The 18878-nt window shown below is 34.3% G+C and overlaps 1 protein-coding gene across 1 annotated transcript in view; it reads right to left on the bottom strand.

Moving 5' to 3' along the window:
- Positions 1 to 14385: 14385 nt before the first annotated feature.
- LOC131874966 (myosin-1-like) overlaps positions 14386 to 18878 on the bottom strand; it is a 66836-nt gene continuing 62343 nt past the window's right edge. The window contains exons 3-6 of the mRNA XM_059218943.1: positions 16873 to 17019; positions 16114 to 16323; positions 15961 to 16011; positions 14386 to 14400 (exon numbers count right to left, since the gene is read on the bottom strand). Of these exons, the coding sequence (XP_059074926.1) occupies positions 14386 to 14400; positions 15961 to 16011; positions 16114 to 16323; positions 16873 to 17019 (423 nt within the window). The remainder of the gene's footprint in view (positions 14401 to 15960; positions 16012 to 16113; positions 16324 to 16872; positions 17020 to 18878) is intronic.

Below are 18878 nucleotides of genomic sequence, written 5' to 3'. Positions count from 1 at the left end.
TTAGTGTTTAGGGTTGAATTTGAGATAATGGTTAAGATCCACATCATAGTTAGGGTAAGGATTTGGGTTAAAAATATGTTTATTGTAGGGTTAGGATTTAGGGTAAGTGTTATGATTAAGGCCAGGGTTTAGTATTATGGTTATGGATATGGTTAGTGTTAGGATTCACATCATGGTTAGTGTTATGTTTTACATCATGGTTAGGGTTATGGTATGGGTTAAGATTTAGTGTTAGGTTTAACATTATCATTAGGGTTAGGGTTTAGGAATAGGGCAAAGGATTATGGTTAGGGACAAACATAGGATTAGTTTGTGGGTTAGAAAAATATTTAGGTTTAGGGTCGTTATTAGGTGGTGCTTAAGCTTACTATTGGGTTTAAAATCATAGTTAGAGATAGTATTGGAGATAAAATAACACTTAAGATTTAGGTTTAGGGTTATGGTTTGGATTATTGATTAATGGGATACTGGTCTACAAACACCCCAATAGGCTATACTTATTGTTTTCACAACTTGACCTTAGAATCCCTTAAGGTTTTCTAGTCTTCTCCTTCACCAAACAACTCAAGTTTGGATAACCAACTCAATCAATAAAAATAAAATCACCTAGGGTCTTCACATGACCCAAAAAAAATTTCTCATAAACCAACACATACCCATTTGCCTGGTTTACACAAAACCCTCTTACTCGGGTGCAACCTAGGCCTTATCCTAGTAGGCCTACCAGATGGGTTTTTCAAACTTAATTCAATTTTTTCCCAAAACACTAACAAAATAAATTAGACTTCCAGATACCCTTTTGGTTGTTACATACAATATGTGAAAATAAACTATGGTTCTTTTGGACAAAATATCCAGACCAACACCCTGCTACACACCAACTAGGCCCAATTAGCCCTCTTTTCTGAAGTAAGTATCAACAAATGGTACAAACACAAAACCAAACAAAAAAAATTTCTTGAAAAATATTCCAAAACAATATATTTTCCATGTTTAAAGCCAAGAAAAACTCATTTGATAGCTTAGATATCAAAAGCCACTTTTTAGACCTCCTAACCTAGGGCTTTCTTAAAACAACTCTTCCATTCACTTCCAGACTTGAACAAGGGTCATTTTACCTTTTTTTCAACCCCCAAAAACATCTTTCAACATAGAAACACCACCTTGTTAAGCTACTTCTTCTGCTACTATACCCATGCCTCCATTTTCATACTTTTTTTCTCACACAAACAATCACTTTTATTGATGATCACTTGTTCAATCCCTTTTCCCTACATTCTTTCCATTGGTTTTCATAAAAATACATTTATAGGGTTTCATTCCTCAAGGAAAAATAATGACATAAAGAGGAATGAGCCCTAACTTATCATTTTGAGACCAAAATAACACAAAATGTGCATCTACAACAGTGTTCTTTGGAATAGTCAAAATAAATGATTCAAAAAAGATGCAAAAACATTCAAAATGGATTAAAATTCTCATTAATACCAAAAGGAATCACCTACAATCAATTTCCAAAGAAAAAATTAAAGAAAACAATACAAAACTAGCAAGTAGTTTCCAGATTTTTGTATCAAAAAAGAGTGCAGTATGTACAATGCAATAATGATTGCTTCCCAAACTTCAACCTTAATTCTCCAAGTCATGTAGCATGATTTATAGACCAACATAAACCTTACAAACCTGACCATAACCACCTATCCCCTTAACAAACATCTAAACCTCTTGTTTGGCTAACTAGTCATTGGGTTTTTAAATTTGAATTTGACAACACTAGACATAATCCCCTTAATCCTAATTTGTCAACACCAAAGGCTTTATTTGAGCCTTATTACATCCAAATTACTCAACACAACCTAATTAAAATCATTACTAATCCTTTGGTCCATTTTTACATATTTAGACTTATTGACCCCTATTAGATCCATTTGCACTCAAAACTCATTTCATTCTTCCTCTTCCATTCAAATGCCTTAATAATATTTATTAGAACATTTTTAGGTCCTTTAGACCATTTAATCCATGTTCTATACCAAAATGGCTTCATGTGCATCCATGTCACAGGATGTGCTCCTGCACCATACTCACCCCCTAGGAAAAATATCTTGTCCCAAGAGAATAGGGGTCTTGTTTGTAGTCCATGCATCCTTCTCAAAGCCCACCTACACCTTTCAAAACCTGCAACAAACTCCTACAAATGAGTAGATAAAAAAAAATTATTGGATCTCTAATTTAGATTGTCATGTATGGACTACTGTTGCACCATGTTCCCTACCTTTGTGAGGTCCAAATGACCCCAAACTCCATTCATCCTTGAAGGACTAGCACTGTCCTTAATTTTCATACTTAGAGGGAACTCAACAGTCCCTATTATCACACTAGTCTGCACCTTCCTTTTGTTGTGAGGAATAGAATGTTGTTGCCCTTGTCATTTCTTTCCAAGCCCCTAATCACTACCTTTTGTTTCCATCGCCTTAGAAACCTGCAAACTCACATACTCCTTCCTATCAATGCATATTACACTGGATTTAAAGATATGATTATTTTTTAGAGGAGTTAATGTAAATCTCTTACCATAGTTGTGAACAACATATGTGTTCAAGAACCAATCATGCAATGTCCTTCTTTGTTATTACCAAGGCCTTCCTAAGAGTACATGACAACATGTCATAGCAACAATGTCACACAATACCCTATCATGATAATCGCTAGTGGTAAAATCTACATATGCTAGCTCTTGGACTACTAGATTTTGTTCATCTGTTACCCAAGTGGCTTTGTAGGGTCTATTATGTGGTATTCTTACTAAATTTAACTTCTCAACCATCTCTTGAGAAACCAAGTTATCAAAAGAACCTGAATCAATTATCATCCTACATATTTTACCATGACTCAAGAATTCAATTCTAAAAATGGATACCTAGGGTTGTACCTGCTACAACCTTTGTCCTCTTCCAAACATCAGAAAGTCACCCTCAAGTTATTAAGCAACAATACCAATTTTCTCTTCTGCTGGTTGTTCTCCCCCTTGGGCCAACTGAATTCTTTCCTCAGTCTTCTTTCCACCTTGTTCATTCATTGGATACTTGAAGGAAGTGTGCCCAACTTCATTTCATGTGCAGCACCTTCCCATAAGGACTCCTGATCCTCTACCTGATCTAAATCTACCTCCACCTCTGTATCCACCTCTCTGATCAGAAAATGACTCCTTACCCTTATCATTGGTGCCTTATTGTCCTTCATTGTTAGGCTTGTTGCCCTTTCCTCTATTTGCATTACTTCTGTCACTTCCTCCTTATCTCTCTTGCTTCCTCTTTAACTTTTCTTCAACCCTTATAGCCAACTGAAAACACTCTCCAAGTTTCTTTGGTATTGTCAAACCAATCTCATCTTGGAAGTTGTATCTAAGCCCATTGAGATATCTTGCAACCTTCGCATCCTCATCTTCCAATCCACATCTTATACTCAACTTGTGGAATTGCTCAGTGTAGGTCATCAGATCCATGTCTTTTTGTTTCAGATTTTGTCTCAACCTCTTTGTCTGAATAGCATAATCAGATGGAATGAATTGATCCTTCATCATGGCCTTCATCCTACTCCATGTGGTGATCTTAGTCATCCCTCATTTTGTTCTCTCTTTCTACACACTACTCCACCATGTTAGAGCAGTACCTCTCAACTTTGTGCTGGTAAAGTTCACCTTCTTGTCCTCATTCATGTCTACATAATCAAAGTAGTTTTCTAGGGTATCAATCCACCCCAATACCTCTTCAACCTTTCTTGAAATTTTTCATTCTCCCTTCTCATTTGTCTCATCTCTCTATCACATTTTGCTTCTTGTTCTTTCCTTTCTCTCCTTTCCATATCTAAGGTCTCTTTCAACTCTTGGTTCTCCCTGGCTCTTTGTTATTTAAGAGGCATCTTGTATATACCCCAACTAGTACACTACTTCTCGTTCTTCCTTACTTCTCTCAAGAATCTACTAGTGGCTCTAATACAACTATGATGCATAGGATACTAGTCTACAAACACCCCAATAGGAAATACTTGTTGTTTTCACACTTGACCTTAGAATCCTTGAAGGGTTTCTAGTCTTCTCCTTCACCAAAGAACTCATATTTGGATTACCAACTCAATCAATCAAACTAACATCACCTAGGGTCTTCACATGCCCCAACGGACTTGGCTCAACAACCAACACATATCCATTTGGTTTGTTTACACAAAACCCTCTTACCCAGGTCCAACCTAGGCCTTATCCTAGTAACCCTACCAGTTGAATCTTTCAGATAATTCAAATTTTTCCCAAAACAGTTACAAAAAACATTAGACTTCTAGATACCCTTTTTAAAGTTACATAACATATGTGAAAATAAACTATGGTTCTTTAGGACAAAATATCCAGACCAACACACTGCTACACACCAACCAGCCCTAATTAGCCCTCTTTTCCAAAGCAAGTACCAAAAAATAGTATGACCACAACACCAAACCAAAAAAAAGTCTTGAAAAATGTTCCCAAACAATATATTTTCCAGGTTTCAAGGAAAGACACACTCATTTGGTAGGTTAGATATCAAACCCCCCTTTTTAGGCTTCCTAACCTAGAGCTTTCTCAAAACCACTCCTCCATTCACTTCCAGACTCAACCAAGGGTCATTTCACCTTGTACTCAACCCCCAAAAACATCTTCCAGCATAAGAAAACCAACGTGTTAAGCTACTTCTTTTGTTGATACACCCATGCCTCCATTTTCATTTTTTTTTCTCAAACAAATAGTCACTTTTCTTGATGATCACCTATTCAATCTCTTTTCCCTACATAATTTTCATTGGTTAGGTTAAAAATACATTTATAGGGTCTCATTCCTTAACGAAGAACAATGATATAAAGAGGAATGAGCCCTAACTTATCATTCTGACACCAAAATAACAAAAAATATGCACCTACAACAGTGTTCTTTGAAACAGTCAAAATAAATTATTCAAAACAGATGTAAAAACCTTCAAAATGGATTAAAATGCTCATAAAAACCCAAAGGAATCATCTACAATCCATTTCCAATCAAATATTAAAGAAACCAATATAAAATTAGCAAGTAGTTTCCAAATTTTGTATTCAAAACAAGTGCAGTCCTAATTTATCAACCAACATAAACCTTCCCAAGCCAACCATGACCACCTTTCCCCTTAACAAAAATCTAAATCGCTTGTTTAGCTAACTAACTGTTGGGTTTTTAAATTTAAATTTGACAACACTAGACATAATCACCTTAATCCTAATTTATCAACACCAAAGGCTTTATTTGAACCTTATTACATCAAAATGACTCAAAAAAACTTAATTAAACTCATTAGTCATCCTTTGTGCCATTTTTACATATTTAGACTTATTGACACTTATTAGATTCATTTGCACTCAAAACTCATTTCATTCTTCCTATTACTTTCAAATGCCTTAATAGGAAATATTATATGATTTTTATGTCCTTTAGACCATTGAATCCATGTTCTATACCAAAATGGCTTCGTGTGCCTCCATGTCACATGATGTGCTCTTGTGCTAATTATCGATAGAGTTATGGTTTTCATCGTTGTTGGGGTTAGGGTGTAAATAAGGGTTAGGATTATGGTTAAAAATACATCATGCTTAATGTTAGGTTTATGGTTAAGATTATGGTTAATGTTGGGATTTACATCATGGTTAGGGTTATGATTATAGTAATGGTTAGGGATTAGGATAATGGTTAGGGTTAGGTATACATCATGCTTATCATTAGTGTTAGGGGTAGGTTTATGGTGTTATAGCTAGGGTCTACAATTGGTCAAGGTTAGGAATATATTTTAGGTTATGGTTAGGGTTAATATTATGATATGTCATAGTTGGTGTTAGGTTTAGGGTTACAATTATAGATAGGGATAGGGTTTACATCTTGGTTAGGGTTAGCATTAAGGTTAAGGTTATGATTATGGTTAGTGTCTATATTATGGTTAAGGTTAGACTTAGGGTTGGGGCTATTGTTAGTGTTATAGTTAGAATTATTGTTAGGGAGGATTAGGATTATGGTTACAACTAGGGTTTATATCATGTGAGGGTTCAATTTAGGATTATGGTAGGGTCTACATCACATTGAGGGTAAGGATTTGGATTACAAATATGTTTATTGTTAGGGTTAGGATTTAGGGTAAGGTTTATGATGAAGGTTACTATTTATTGTTATGGTTATGGATATCGTAGGGTTAGGATCTTTATATCATGGCCAATTTTATGGTTTACATCATGGTTAGGATTATGGTTTGGGTTGAGATTTAGTGTTAGGGTTAGTATTATCATTTGGGTTAGGGATCAGGAAAAAGGCTACGTATTATGGTTAGGGACATACTTTGGAGTAGGTTTTGGGTTAGAAACATAGTTAGGTTTGGGGTCATTATTTGGATTGACTTAGGCTTAGTGTTGGGTTTAAAATTATAGTTAGAGTTAGTATTGTAGATAAAATAACACTTATGATTTACATTTAGGGTTACGATTAGAGTTATGGTTTACATCATGGTTGGGGTTACCTATGATGAGAATAAGGGTTGGGATTACGGTTAGGACTACATCATGGTTAAGGTTAAGTTTAGGGTAAGGGTTATGGTTAATGTTGGGAATTACATCATGGTTAGGGTTACAATTATAGTAATGATTAGGAATTACGATTACATCATGCTTATCATTATTGTTAGAGTTAGGATTAGTTTTATGATGTTAGGGTTAGGGTCTACATCATGGTCAAGGTTAGGAGTATATTTTGGGTTATGGTTAGGGATGGGTTTTAGGGTTAGTGTTAAAGGTTATTGTAAGGTTAGTGTTTTGGGTTAGGGTTATGATTAGGGTTAGGTTTATAATGTTTAACTTTTCCTATGGACTACAAATCATAAGAGTTAACTATTGATTTTTTAATTATTAAGATGAAAATTTGTGCTCAAAATGAGGTAGGGTCTCCAAATTATTTTAGTAAAAAAAATTGATTTTAACTATTATTTTTGTTTTATTAAATCAATTTAAAAAGTAATAAATTTATATACAATTCAAACTATTTTATAAATAAATATTTCTATATATAATTTAGATCTTGTATACATTTTTATTTGTGTAAAATAAAATTTTAGAATAAAAATGAATTTTAAGTATCTATAACTTGCATACATTTTCATCTATATAAAATATATATAGACACACTTATTTTTAATACAAAACTTCTAAATATCTTGTGTCCTTGTTGCAATTTTCATTTGTGATTCTCATGTTTCTAGTGCCATAGCTGAAAAACATCGATGATGACACAAACCTTGGTGTACCTACTATAGGAAGCAATTGAAATATATATGACAAGACAACATATCGTAGAAGAGGAAGAAAAGCTACAAAAGAATAAATATGGTAGTTGGTTGTTTCTTTTATTCCCAAGATATTATGCCTTATCCAAAATGAAAAACATTGTATAAAGTTCTCTTCCTATCATCTATAATCCTTGCACAATAAGTGTCATTGTATCCTATTAGCTTGAAATAATTTAACCTTGATTAGAGAATTTCATAGTTCCTTGTCCCACTGACATATTTCAAAATTCTTTTTCTAGCTTACTAATGAGAAACTTTTGGAGACTCCATGAACCTTTAAATAAGAATAACTTCAAACATTCTATCCGACCTTGTGGCTATTAAATGCATAAGACTACCAACGAGTTTTTTATGGGTAAATGCTAAAACTTTGTTACGTTGCAAACCAACTTATCAACACAAGTTAATTTAAGTAGTTCTAACTAAAAATGAATTTTAATCAAACATATGGTCTATATAGATTCATTATAGCTAAGTTATATAAGGGGCACAACATTTCAAATTGGAAATATCTACTAAATGTATATTTTATACCACTTTGGGTCTAATTACCAAAAAAAAAAATTGATGTTTCAACAACTCTTATAAATAATGTTTTTTTGAAATGTAAAAATACCCTTTTATAGATCAATAAGTGAATTTTCCAAAATAGATATCTTCTAATATTTTAATTAGTTTTAATATTTAATATTTTATTTTTAATGAAAGTAGGTCATTGGCACTAAAATAGAGGGTTGATTATCTTGTTAAGGAGAAATACTAAAATTTATTTAAATTTTTTGGAAAAAATATGATGTTGTACAGAAAATAATCTATGTCAAGATGATATAACTATTTTCTAATTTGGATAAATAGTTAATAAAAAAAGTGGTGGGAATTCCAAATAGTTATATTTGAGGACACACAACGCTTTAAATTTATTAAAAAATATAAATTATAATAAACAATATATCCATGCACTAAAGTTATTAAAAAAATTGAAAAAAAAAGGTAAAATTTACTAAATAAAGTGTGGTGGCTTGTTTAACTTCAATTTAAGCATTTTATCAACAACTAAATTATAGTGTTTACTTTATAAAAACCTACATTCATATAATTTTTTAATTTTTTCTTAAAATTAAAAATATAATTAAAATTACAAACATAAAATAGACAAAAAAGTATAAATTTCACTAGTTTACATCATTTCAAAATTCAAAACATATTTTTTACTTTCTATTGATTTAATTTAAAAAGTTGGATTTACATCTGGTCCTTTGTCATCTTTACTCAATTTCAAACCCATCAAAATAGCTATTCAAGATGCTTTGGAATTTATCATATTGAGCCTCTTCAAACTATCATTTGCATACTTTGATTTTGAGATGAATATAAATTTATCATTTTTGATTAATTGAATGCCAACAAAGTATATCATTAATTCCAAATCAATCATCTTAAATTCTTTTTTCACAATTGGTTTGAACTTGTCAATTGACAAATCACATGTGAATATCAAGTCATCAATATATAAACAAACAATTATGATCTTACCTTACTCATTCATGTTGGTATATAATGTAGGCTCATTGTTGCACCTATTAAATCATTTGTAAAAGATAAGAATCAATTATGATATACGATGATCTTGGGGCTTGTTTAAGTGCATAGAGTTCCTTCTTGATCTTGTAAACATTATTTTCATGACCCAAAATTTCATACCCAGGTGGCTGCTCCACATAGACCTCTTCTTATAAATAAATCTTCATCAAACTCACAAGTGAAATGGAATAGGAGAATGTTAGAGTAGACAAGTTGGAACAATATTAAAGTATGGTTTCATTATAAGATGTCCAAGAAGGTTTACAAAAATATCCAACTCCTTGCAATGAAATACTTGAATGGTTAACAACATTATTGGAACCACCACTAGACATATAAATAGTTCTTATTGACTTTAAGATATTGATGTAAAATATTGAATTCCCTAAGGAAAAATGTAGACTATTAAAGATAAAGTATGTGAGAAAAGAGAACATGATCAGAGAAAAATAATTGCATCTTTCTACCACCATAGTTAATAAGGATAATTGTAGCATTACAGCTGATGATTACCAAATTACCATAGTACACCCCAAATAAACATCAAGAGTCCAAGAAATTGATGCTTTGATGGAAAATATTAAGGTTAGAGTTGCTAGGCCAATGAAGGATAAATTGAAAATCAAATAACAAAAAGCACATATAGAATACTTAGAGTGTTCAACAAAGAAATGGTGCAACATACACCAAAAATGATGGAATTTACAATGCATCCTATAATAATGTCAAAAGAAGATGTTGAGGCAATAAAAGTCATCAAGGATGAAAATTGTATATATTAGAAGATTATATTTAAGATACATTGAAAAAGGGGAAAAAAGTTATGCAAAAAGTGATAGAAAGATATTCAGTTGCTTCTCAACAAAAAAGAAAATGATTTAAGAAAGCCCATAAAATTTGCTTGAGGAAAACTGAGAAAGAGATAAATAAGGCAATAGGTTGGATAGGCAATTAGGATAGGAAAATGCAAGATTGGATGAATGCATAAAAGATATGGATGATATCTCCTTAACAACTTAGAAATTGAAAGTTTGCCATGTTACAATCATTGATAAGCTTATAGTTAATTTAATAGAAAAGTGAGAATGAGAAAAAGATGAACATGAAATTTAAAAGTTTAGAGATTATTTAATCAGTAAAATGTTTGATTCCCTAGTTCAAGTGAACAAGGAGCTAATAGAAAATGCAAGGAAAATAAAAAATATAATTGTTGATTATGCAAATGAGACAAAAGGTAGAGACATGATAAAACATAGCCTAAATTGCCAAGATAACGATTAAAATGTCAATTTAGTACTCTCTCAAAAGTTACAAGGGATGAAATGAGTGCAGTATTTGCTATGGTCAATGAATTTACATGCAGGGTTGATGAAGAGATGAGGATTGAAAAATGATCTGAAATATTTTGAGTGAGTATAGTCAGGGTTTTTGTTGCCACTGGTTATTTAATATTAGGCCATTACCAAAATACATTTTCATAGGCATTGCAATTTTTACTAGAAAAAAGAGCATTCGAAAGATGACAAGTTTTGTTGACTTAGCCAACCTTCTGATTGAAAGGATCTAAAATATTCCTTTTCTCCTAGCTAACATTATTTAATATTTATGAAACTATCATGTATTTTTAATCCAAAAAGGAACTTTAATTGTATTGGTCTCAAAGGTTTTAGACTCTATAAAAGGCTAGAGACTTGTTAGTTTTATCGATTCAAAATCAGAGAGACTTGTGGAGCTAAGATTTCTAGTCAATTTATAGGTTAAATTCTTTATTTATTTCTCTTTGCCATCAGTAATACCATTTTGTTACAAAGGTTATCAGGTTGATGTAATTCTCTATTAAGGATATTGTAAATTTTCTAGTACATTTGGAACATCAAACTATTGCATGGCTGTGTTGCCATATTTTTGTAATTTCTTTGTGTAGTGTATGTCCTTCAAAGATATCTATTTTTTAGTTAATTTATCAAGGTATGCAGGTGCAAATCATTGAAACTTAGATTTATTTTTAATTAGTCTTTCCCTTAATCTTTTTTCTCTTTGTGAAATTTGAGATATGAAAGGTTAAATCCTAGATTAATTCAATGAGCTATCTTATATTGAATATTTATTGAGCTATCCCCTCATAGTGGCAACGATTCCAAGACAATATTGATTTTGATGCAATGTTGGGAAATGTCAACTAAAGGTAGCTTCATACTTTCTACCACTATGTTCTTATGACTTTTTCATATTTACATTTGTAGTGTAAACTTGAAGCCTTTGGTCACTTTGATGCAGTATTATTCTTTATTTTTATACAATGTGCATAGTTACAATGAATTATAGAAGTAATTAAATATTGATTTGTTTATCTCTCATGTAAATTTTATTGTTGTGTTTTAAGGATTCTATAAAGTTTATGTCAAAATGATGAACTCCTTATAATTGTTATCAATATCATGTGAATATGTAAAATTTATCTATGTTTAGAAAATAAATTAGATTTTTTTTATAGTCACCCCCTTTGTGATCCCTTGTCATCTCCAAAATGGGCTAAAAAATAAAATGTTTCCCCTCATCCTTAAAACTTGGTGGAAAATAGTTTTATACATAGATATTATGTAAATTAATCAATTTGTCAGAATTAGCTTATACATTTTAGGGCAAGTAGCTATCAAAATAGTTGTAAACTGCAAAGATTATTATTTTCGTACAATACAATTATCTAAATTAAATAGTTGCTACCAAGATTGTCAATTATAAGTTCTCTTCATGCCAAAAACCTTAGGCACAAAAAATAATCATTTCAATAAAACTTATAAAATATTAAAATTAATAAGTTATTTTTAACTAGAAATATTTTAGTCTTAGAAGCTACAAAAAAAATAAAAAATACATAAATTGTAATTTTAATTAACCAAGTTTTATTTAAATTAAATAATTACCATCTAATGATATCTACTACTCCGAATCCCCTTAATCTGTTATTGAATCCTAATAAAAAAACTTATCATTTTCTATAAATAAAAGATCACAAATATTAAAATTAATTAATTACTTTCCAAAACAAATCATTGTCTAACATTGTCTAGACAGCCTAAGTAGTAAGAAGAATACAATGGCAGGATTTCAATTTTGCCCATATGACAACTTAACATCACAGTAAATATAATTTAATAGAAAAGGAACAATACATAATTAAAATAGGTTGAAATCTCCAAGACAAGAGAATACATAATTAAGAAGGTGGTATGTTGGCAAAAGATAAGTACTAAAAATATTGTTCAAAGTTCACATGTGAAGGGATGAGGGACATGCATATGGCAGCGATGAACATAGCGATCAATAAGATCACGAGAACGTGAAGAGATCATAATATCACAAAAGCAGCCTAACTTCATTTTCCTGATGCCCCTGCAACAACGCCAATTAGGGTGCTTCGTCATACCTCCATTTGAAATACAAGGGTTCACCCTACTCAAGACTTCATATTCATTGCGATAAGTGCTCGAGACACCCTGCACCTGTACAATATACATACTCATCACCACAACAACACAAATCAAAATCTATTGTGGGAAAGGGGCAAGGGAAGAATCTATTGAGTAAAACATAAGATGCAAAATTTTCTTGTAATCTTCTTTCCTATTTCATTTTTCAAACTTATGTTTTAGGTGTTTTAGCACTTTTAGTGAATGCTAATCCTTGTAAACTAATGTGCAAGAAAATTAGGTTTACAGATATGATACAATCATTAAAAGTGCGTTGGAAGCATTTTCTTGGATCAAGTAAAATGTGGTTTATATGAAGTCCTCATTATTATATATTTTCTATTGCTTAGAATACATTTCAGTAGTAGAAATAACATAACCAATTTGAGCTCATAAAAATTGAAACAAATATGATGATAATTGAGGATTTTTTCTGATGGGAATAGTAGAAGACCACGTAGAGGCAGACCCATGACGTGGACAAGAAGTTGAGCGACACCTTGATACATCGTCTCTCCCACCAGAGGAGTAGTGAGGAGCTTGGGACCATGGGGTCTGAGAGCGGCGGGCAGAGGAATTGTAGCCATGACGACAACCATGCATCGGAGTGTGAATTTTATCCTTCCAAAGAGTGAATAGGATCTCCATTCTGAAAGCATACCATATCTAGGAAAATTTGAAGAGGATTCTAGGCAAATCGCCCAGAAGCACCATATGCCAAGAAAAGGGCTCAGGCCAAAAAGGCCAAAAGAAATCATGGATCCAGCTCCAGTACTATTGAGTTCTTCTACAAAACCAAAAAATATGCATAGAATTTTATGGATGGCCACAAAAAGGGCACCAAGGATCAGGAACCCCCAAGTGCTTAAGGCTGGAACCCAAAGGAAACCCTTGGAAAAGCACACACGGAGAAAAGTGTGCAATCTTGGGTTTGGTGGTGGTGGACCAGACAACAAGAAACCTAAATCACTAGGAAGTTTGAGAAGACTGCAAGTGATGGTCGCGCCCACAAAAGGATATGAAAATCACAGTAAAATCTTTCCTGGGAATTGGGCATTCCAACAGGTGACCAATATCTCTTTCTGTAGACGTTCATTTACTTGTCAAACCAGGGGACGTATACTTTAAATGGCGCAGCAAAATATATGCACTAGGAACTTATTTTGGTCAAATCCTAGCAGAAATACATATTGAAAAGAAATCCTACCTACGCTACAGGAAGGTAATGCAAAGCTTTTTAACTCAACTATGATTTGATTACGACAGAAACCATAATAACTACAACTGAAACACAAACTATGAACTGGCCTTATGCTGCAGGAATAGAGACAATGATGGATTCCTTGTGCTGCAGGAGCAATGTAAAGCTGAGTTTGTATAAAAACTTTAAAGATGAAAGCAAACTGAAGCTTAACGGGAAAGAACAACTAACTAACTAGCTACAGATACCTACTAAGTGGGCCCCCTTAGCAAGCATCTCCTAATTACGTAGATACGAAACTTAGAACTTCATTGAACTTTATTCATAAAAACAGAATGATATACATTGTTTTGTTGATATGGAAACTAACAACAAACTCTGCTTCTGGTTAAACAGATTCTGTTTTTCATTATCATCTCGATTCTTACATGACATCTACTATTCTTATTCTATCCTTCTCTTGCCCCTCTCTCGCACAAGAGGAGAAGCTTTATTTAAAAACAGGGGAGCAACTAACTAACTAACTCCATCAAAGAAAGACGTGGAAATAAAACATATCCTCAAATCAAGGAACAAACTTCATAAATGAGTTTATGTGTTCAACCCGATCCAGAGAGAATCTAGCACTCCACTCTTTGTCATTAAAATTCTTTCCCATGATTTCAGTCAAAGAGTCTTTGCCGGAGCTTCCTCGAAGTCGTGCAAGAAATGGACTTTACTGCAAGGCTGAGATTGGTTGCGCTTGACCCGATCATTCTTCAACAACCTGCGAAACAAAAGGTAACAGGCAATAGAAAAGGCGTATGGCACATACACGATATCCATTCATTAATCACACATTTTAGATTTACTTCATCATTCAAAAACTGTATACGATATACCAGGAATATAAAAGTCTCTTGCTACAGGATATCCCAAAAAGGTTTCACAAAGTCTGAACATCCATGAAATAACAAAAGTAAAGGCATTTAAAAGTTTTATCAAAACATCCAAATTATGAGCATATTTTAAGCTCATCACTGCCCCCTACTTAGCCCAATGCTGGTCCTCCAGCATTAACTTTTCTGATGGTTTCTCTGAAGTTGGTGGCTGCTACATGACTCTGAAATGGATTTTTAAACTTGTAATAAAATCCTTTGAAATCCCGGCATTTTTCATACTTTTGGTCTTCTAATTCATTGTTGAGATTTGTAGCCTGGTGAGGATAAAGTGGCCACATTAGCACAGGGGGTCTGAATGTCAGCGGCAACCACAATTCAAATCTTTTTTGAAGTCCCAATTGAATATATCTGCTGGTTCGTTAGAGAGCTGCTGTGAAATTTAAGGGACCATGCGGTTCTAACTTTCTTAACCCAACAGTTAACCTTTCCCATCTTTTCTCACTTCTGGAGAATGCCAATTTCCAAAATGAATATTGTTGTGCCTGGAATTCATCATATACCTGTTTTCTGATATCAAATATTTTCCCTCTTGCTGAAACATTATTAACACCATATGTCAGAGCAAACCAATCTTTCAACATTGCATAAGGGTTTGAACTGTGAGATCGTAATGGAACAGGCTCTATTTTCTCAACTTCCTCATATGTTTCCCATTGCCTGCCATAATTTGCCTCATTTGCTGCCCATGACATAAATGCTCTCAAATGAATATCACTAATATATAGAAGAGGATTCCATTTTGTTTCAAATGGTATTAAAAAACCATGCAAATAGAATTCACAAAGAGAATTCCTTAACCAGTTAGGGGCTGCCTGGTATGCTTCATAGAAGTCTTTGGCATTATGAATTATAGGATCTTGATTTCTGGAAATTCTCATTAATTGGAACCATAAAAACTGTTCTTTAAGGCACAGAGCATAAACTCTGGGTGGGGGTCTACATTCCATAATCTGGCCAGTTACTTTCAACATTTCATCTGTTTTTGCTTTCAACTCAGCAATTTCTTGCTTCTGACTTTCAATTTTCTTATTTAATTTCTTCTTTTCTATTTCCCATAGACTTTGCTGCATGATAGTCTGGGCTATGTATTGGAAAGTCAGGGTTTGCAATGTAACTGTTTCCCAATTAGCTTTAACATATTCTTGAAACTCCATTAAAAATGTTTTCTTATACACAACAATGGCTTTGCAAACTTCAGGATGAGATACAACTTCACTAGGCACATTCAATTGTTCAGTTTGTTCTTCCTCTTGCTGTAAGATAAATTCTTCTTGTTCCTATGGTGGAGAAGTCTGTGCTTCCTCCAAAAATTGCATAGCACCAGTAGCCAAATCATCAAGATTTGGTAACCCTTGCTCATTATGCCTTGTTTCTTTTGTCTCAACTTGTTCCACTTCAGGAACGATCGAACTCTGGGCAGCATTTTCGGACACATTCTGAGAAACATTAAATTCGGACTCAACAGATTCTTCTGAAATTACAATCACCTCTGGTTGTGGTGAAGCAGGGGAGGTCTTAGATTGTTTCCTTGCGGAAACCCTTCTTGGCGCTGATGCGACTGCAGGAGGTGTTCCGGTAGTTTTCCTCTTCTTTGTTTGCTTAGAGGGCTTTGCCCTACCAAAGGATGATGACGAACTAGAAATAGCAACAGGCGTTGCTGTAGGAGAAACAGCTGCAGGGGAAGGTGCTGCAGGAGAAGGGCATTGCCTTTTCCGAGAACGAGGGTCAAATTCTGGGGACCCTTCTGCCTTTGTTTTTCCCTTCTCACTCCTAGTGGCAGACCTAGTTTGAATCCTAGCAGAGGATTCGGGTACGAAAGCTGCAGGACCAGGTGCTACAGGAGTAGATGACCCTTGCCCTGTTTTACTGGTAGATGGACTTTCTTTCTTCTTTTTTTGAGGCCGTGGGGTAAGTACCCTAGGAGGTTGTGGAATTTGAAAACTTTTTTGGGCAACAAATTGTTGCCAAGAGAGAGATGAGACATCCCTTAAAGAGTGTTCAATCAGTAATTTAATGAGGCCATGATGAGTGACAGAATTATCTTTCTCTTGTTGAGTTCCGTGGGCATTGTGTTCTAAAAATTTTAACAAGAAATTCGAAACATTTATAACTAACCCATGCCTCATATGGCTCAATAATTTGAAATGATGAGAATGCAGATAGGAAAAATGGCCCTCACAGGTCAAATACCTGATTATGTAAATAGCATACTCTGAATAAGGAGGAGGCAATGATACACGCTTGCATCCCTGCTTGGAGACTTCCAGAGGTCCATCAGTAGGCATTGAAAACTCAACCCTTGCTGCTGCAGCATCTGAAGAAAAGTTTTCTCCAACAGCTGGAAGCCCAGTTACTTCTGCAATTCTGTTTTCAGTTGTAACAACCGTTAGACCCCATACGGTGGCTTCCCCTTCAGAAAGGGTTCTCAGAAATTCTGCAGCAGCCTCCTCATTGAAATCATTTAAGCTCAAAATTTAATTTAACCATCCATAGAGGCTGAATGCGTGGACTGTTTGCGGATTTTGCAATAATGTTTCATGAGCTGTAGGCTCATGTCACACCAACTGACCACCCATGTTTGTAGTTTTCCTTCAGCTGAACTCAATTCCTTGCTGAAGATTCAAATTCACTGCTTCCCTTCTGTTCTGGTTTTTTTCTTTTTCGTGTCGTCACATTACTTTCTTTCTTTTCCAAAAATGAACTTTTTTGAACAAGCAGTCTTAATCATGATTATGCAATAAAGAAAGACATGCGATCATAGTTGGAAAGTACCAGAAAAGTATTAAAGAAGATTATTTTGCAGTTATGGCAGCGGCAAAAAGACAGGTTTTAAAAGATGGATTACCCCGCCCCTACTTAAAATATGACATGTGTCCTCACATGTAGCAAAGAACAGGCAGAAGTTCAGGCAATAATGACCGGTACATGCATATTAGAAAATGAATAGAATGAAATAAATCAAATATGCGATAAGAAAAGATATGGCGTACCTTTGATAATTGCACGTACGTGTGAAGAAATATGACGACATCTGCATGGATTGACAAGTGGGAAAGATATCTTAATTAAGTTTGATGCGGATGGATGACGTGGATGGGTGAAATGGGTGGATGAAATGAACAAATGAAATGAATGGATGGAAGTGAAAGAAGTGAAATGGGGGCGATAAATGAGAATGGAGAAAAGGGGTTTCCTTTTGTAAAAAGAAAACCTTTATTATGGGCATGCTTTTTGAAAATTACGGTGACGCTGCAGGAGAAAGGCAAAAGCCTTCGACTGCAGGAAGAGTAGCGGGAGGAACCTGAACGAACTGCTACATGAATTCTTCCTTGGAGACTGGTTTGTGGTATAACCGGAGTCGGTGGCCATTCACTAGCAATTTGAAGCGGACTGGGTCTATTGTTACCAGCTGTACAGCTCCATTGTCGAACACATTTTCAACTTTATAGGGGCCAAGCCAACGTGTTGTGAGCTTACCTTGGTTTTCTTGATATCTGGAATCATATAACAGAGCCCAATCTCCAGTAGAAAATTTCCTGGTTTTGATGTGCTGATCATGCCATTTTTTCCTTTGCTGTTGGATTGCTTCTGTATGCTATAGGGAGGCTTTTCTCATTTCGTCCAAAGCATTTAGCTGCAGGAGACGGTCCTTCTGTGCTTCAGATATGTCTATATTGAGTTCAAGAGCTGTCCTCAAAGTTTTGTGTTCAAATTCTATGGGTAACATGGTTGTTTTCCCATAAAGCAGCTCAAAAGGTGTAAACCCAGTTGTTGTTTTCCATGTAGTTCTATAAGCCCAAACTGCTTTAGGAAGTCTATTGCTCCAATCTTTTCTATGTATCTGTACTGTCTTTGTGAGGATCGCCTCAATTTCTCTATTTGTTACCTCTGCCTGACCATTGGCTTGAGGGTGATAAGGGTCGGACTTCCTATGTTTGATTTTATATTCATTCATTAGTGTTGTGATCAGATTAGATGTAAACTGAGCTCCTTGATCGGTTACAAGCTCTCTGGGAACCCCAAATCTTGTGAAAATTTGTTCATACAGAAACTCAGCAACTTTGTTATCTCAAGCATGAGCCATAGCTGTTACCTCAACCCATTTTGTTACATAGTCCGTGCAAACTAGAATGTATGACTTTCCATTTGATGGTGGATCAATTGGTCCTACAAAATCCATCCCCCATTTATCAAAAGGGGTGACTATTATCTGTGGATGTAGTGGCATTTCATCGGACTTAGTTGGTCTTCCCATACACTGGCATTTGTCACATTTTCTTGTATAGGCCACAACATCCTTATG

The sequence above is a fragment of the Cryptomeria japonica genome, chromosome 4, assembly GCF_030272615.1.
Source record: "Cryptomeria japonica chromosome 4, Sugi_1.0, whole genome shotgun sequence".
In the NCBI taxonomy this organism is placed as follows: Eukaryota; Viridiplantae; Streptophyta; class Pinopsida; order Cupressales; family Cupressaceae; genus Cryptomeria; species Cryptomeria japonica.
This window is presented reverse-complemented; position numbering and strand designations above follow the sequence as displayed.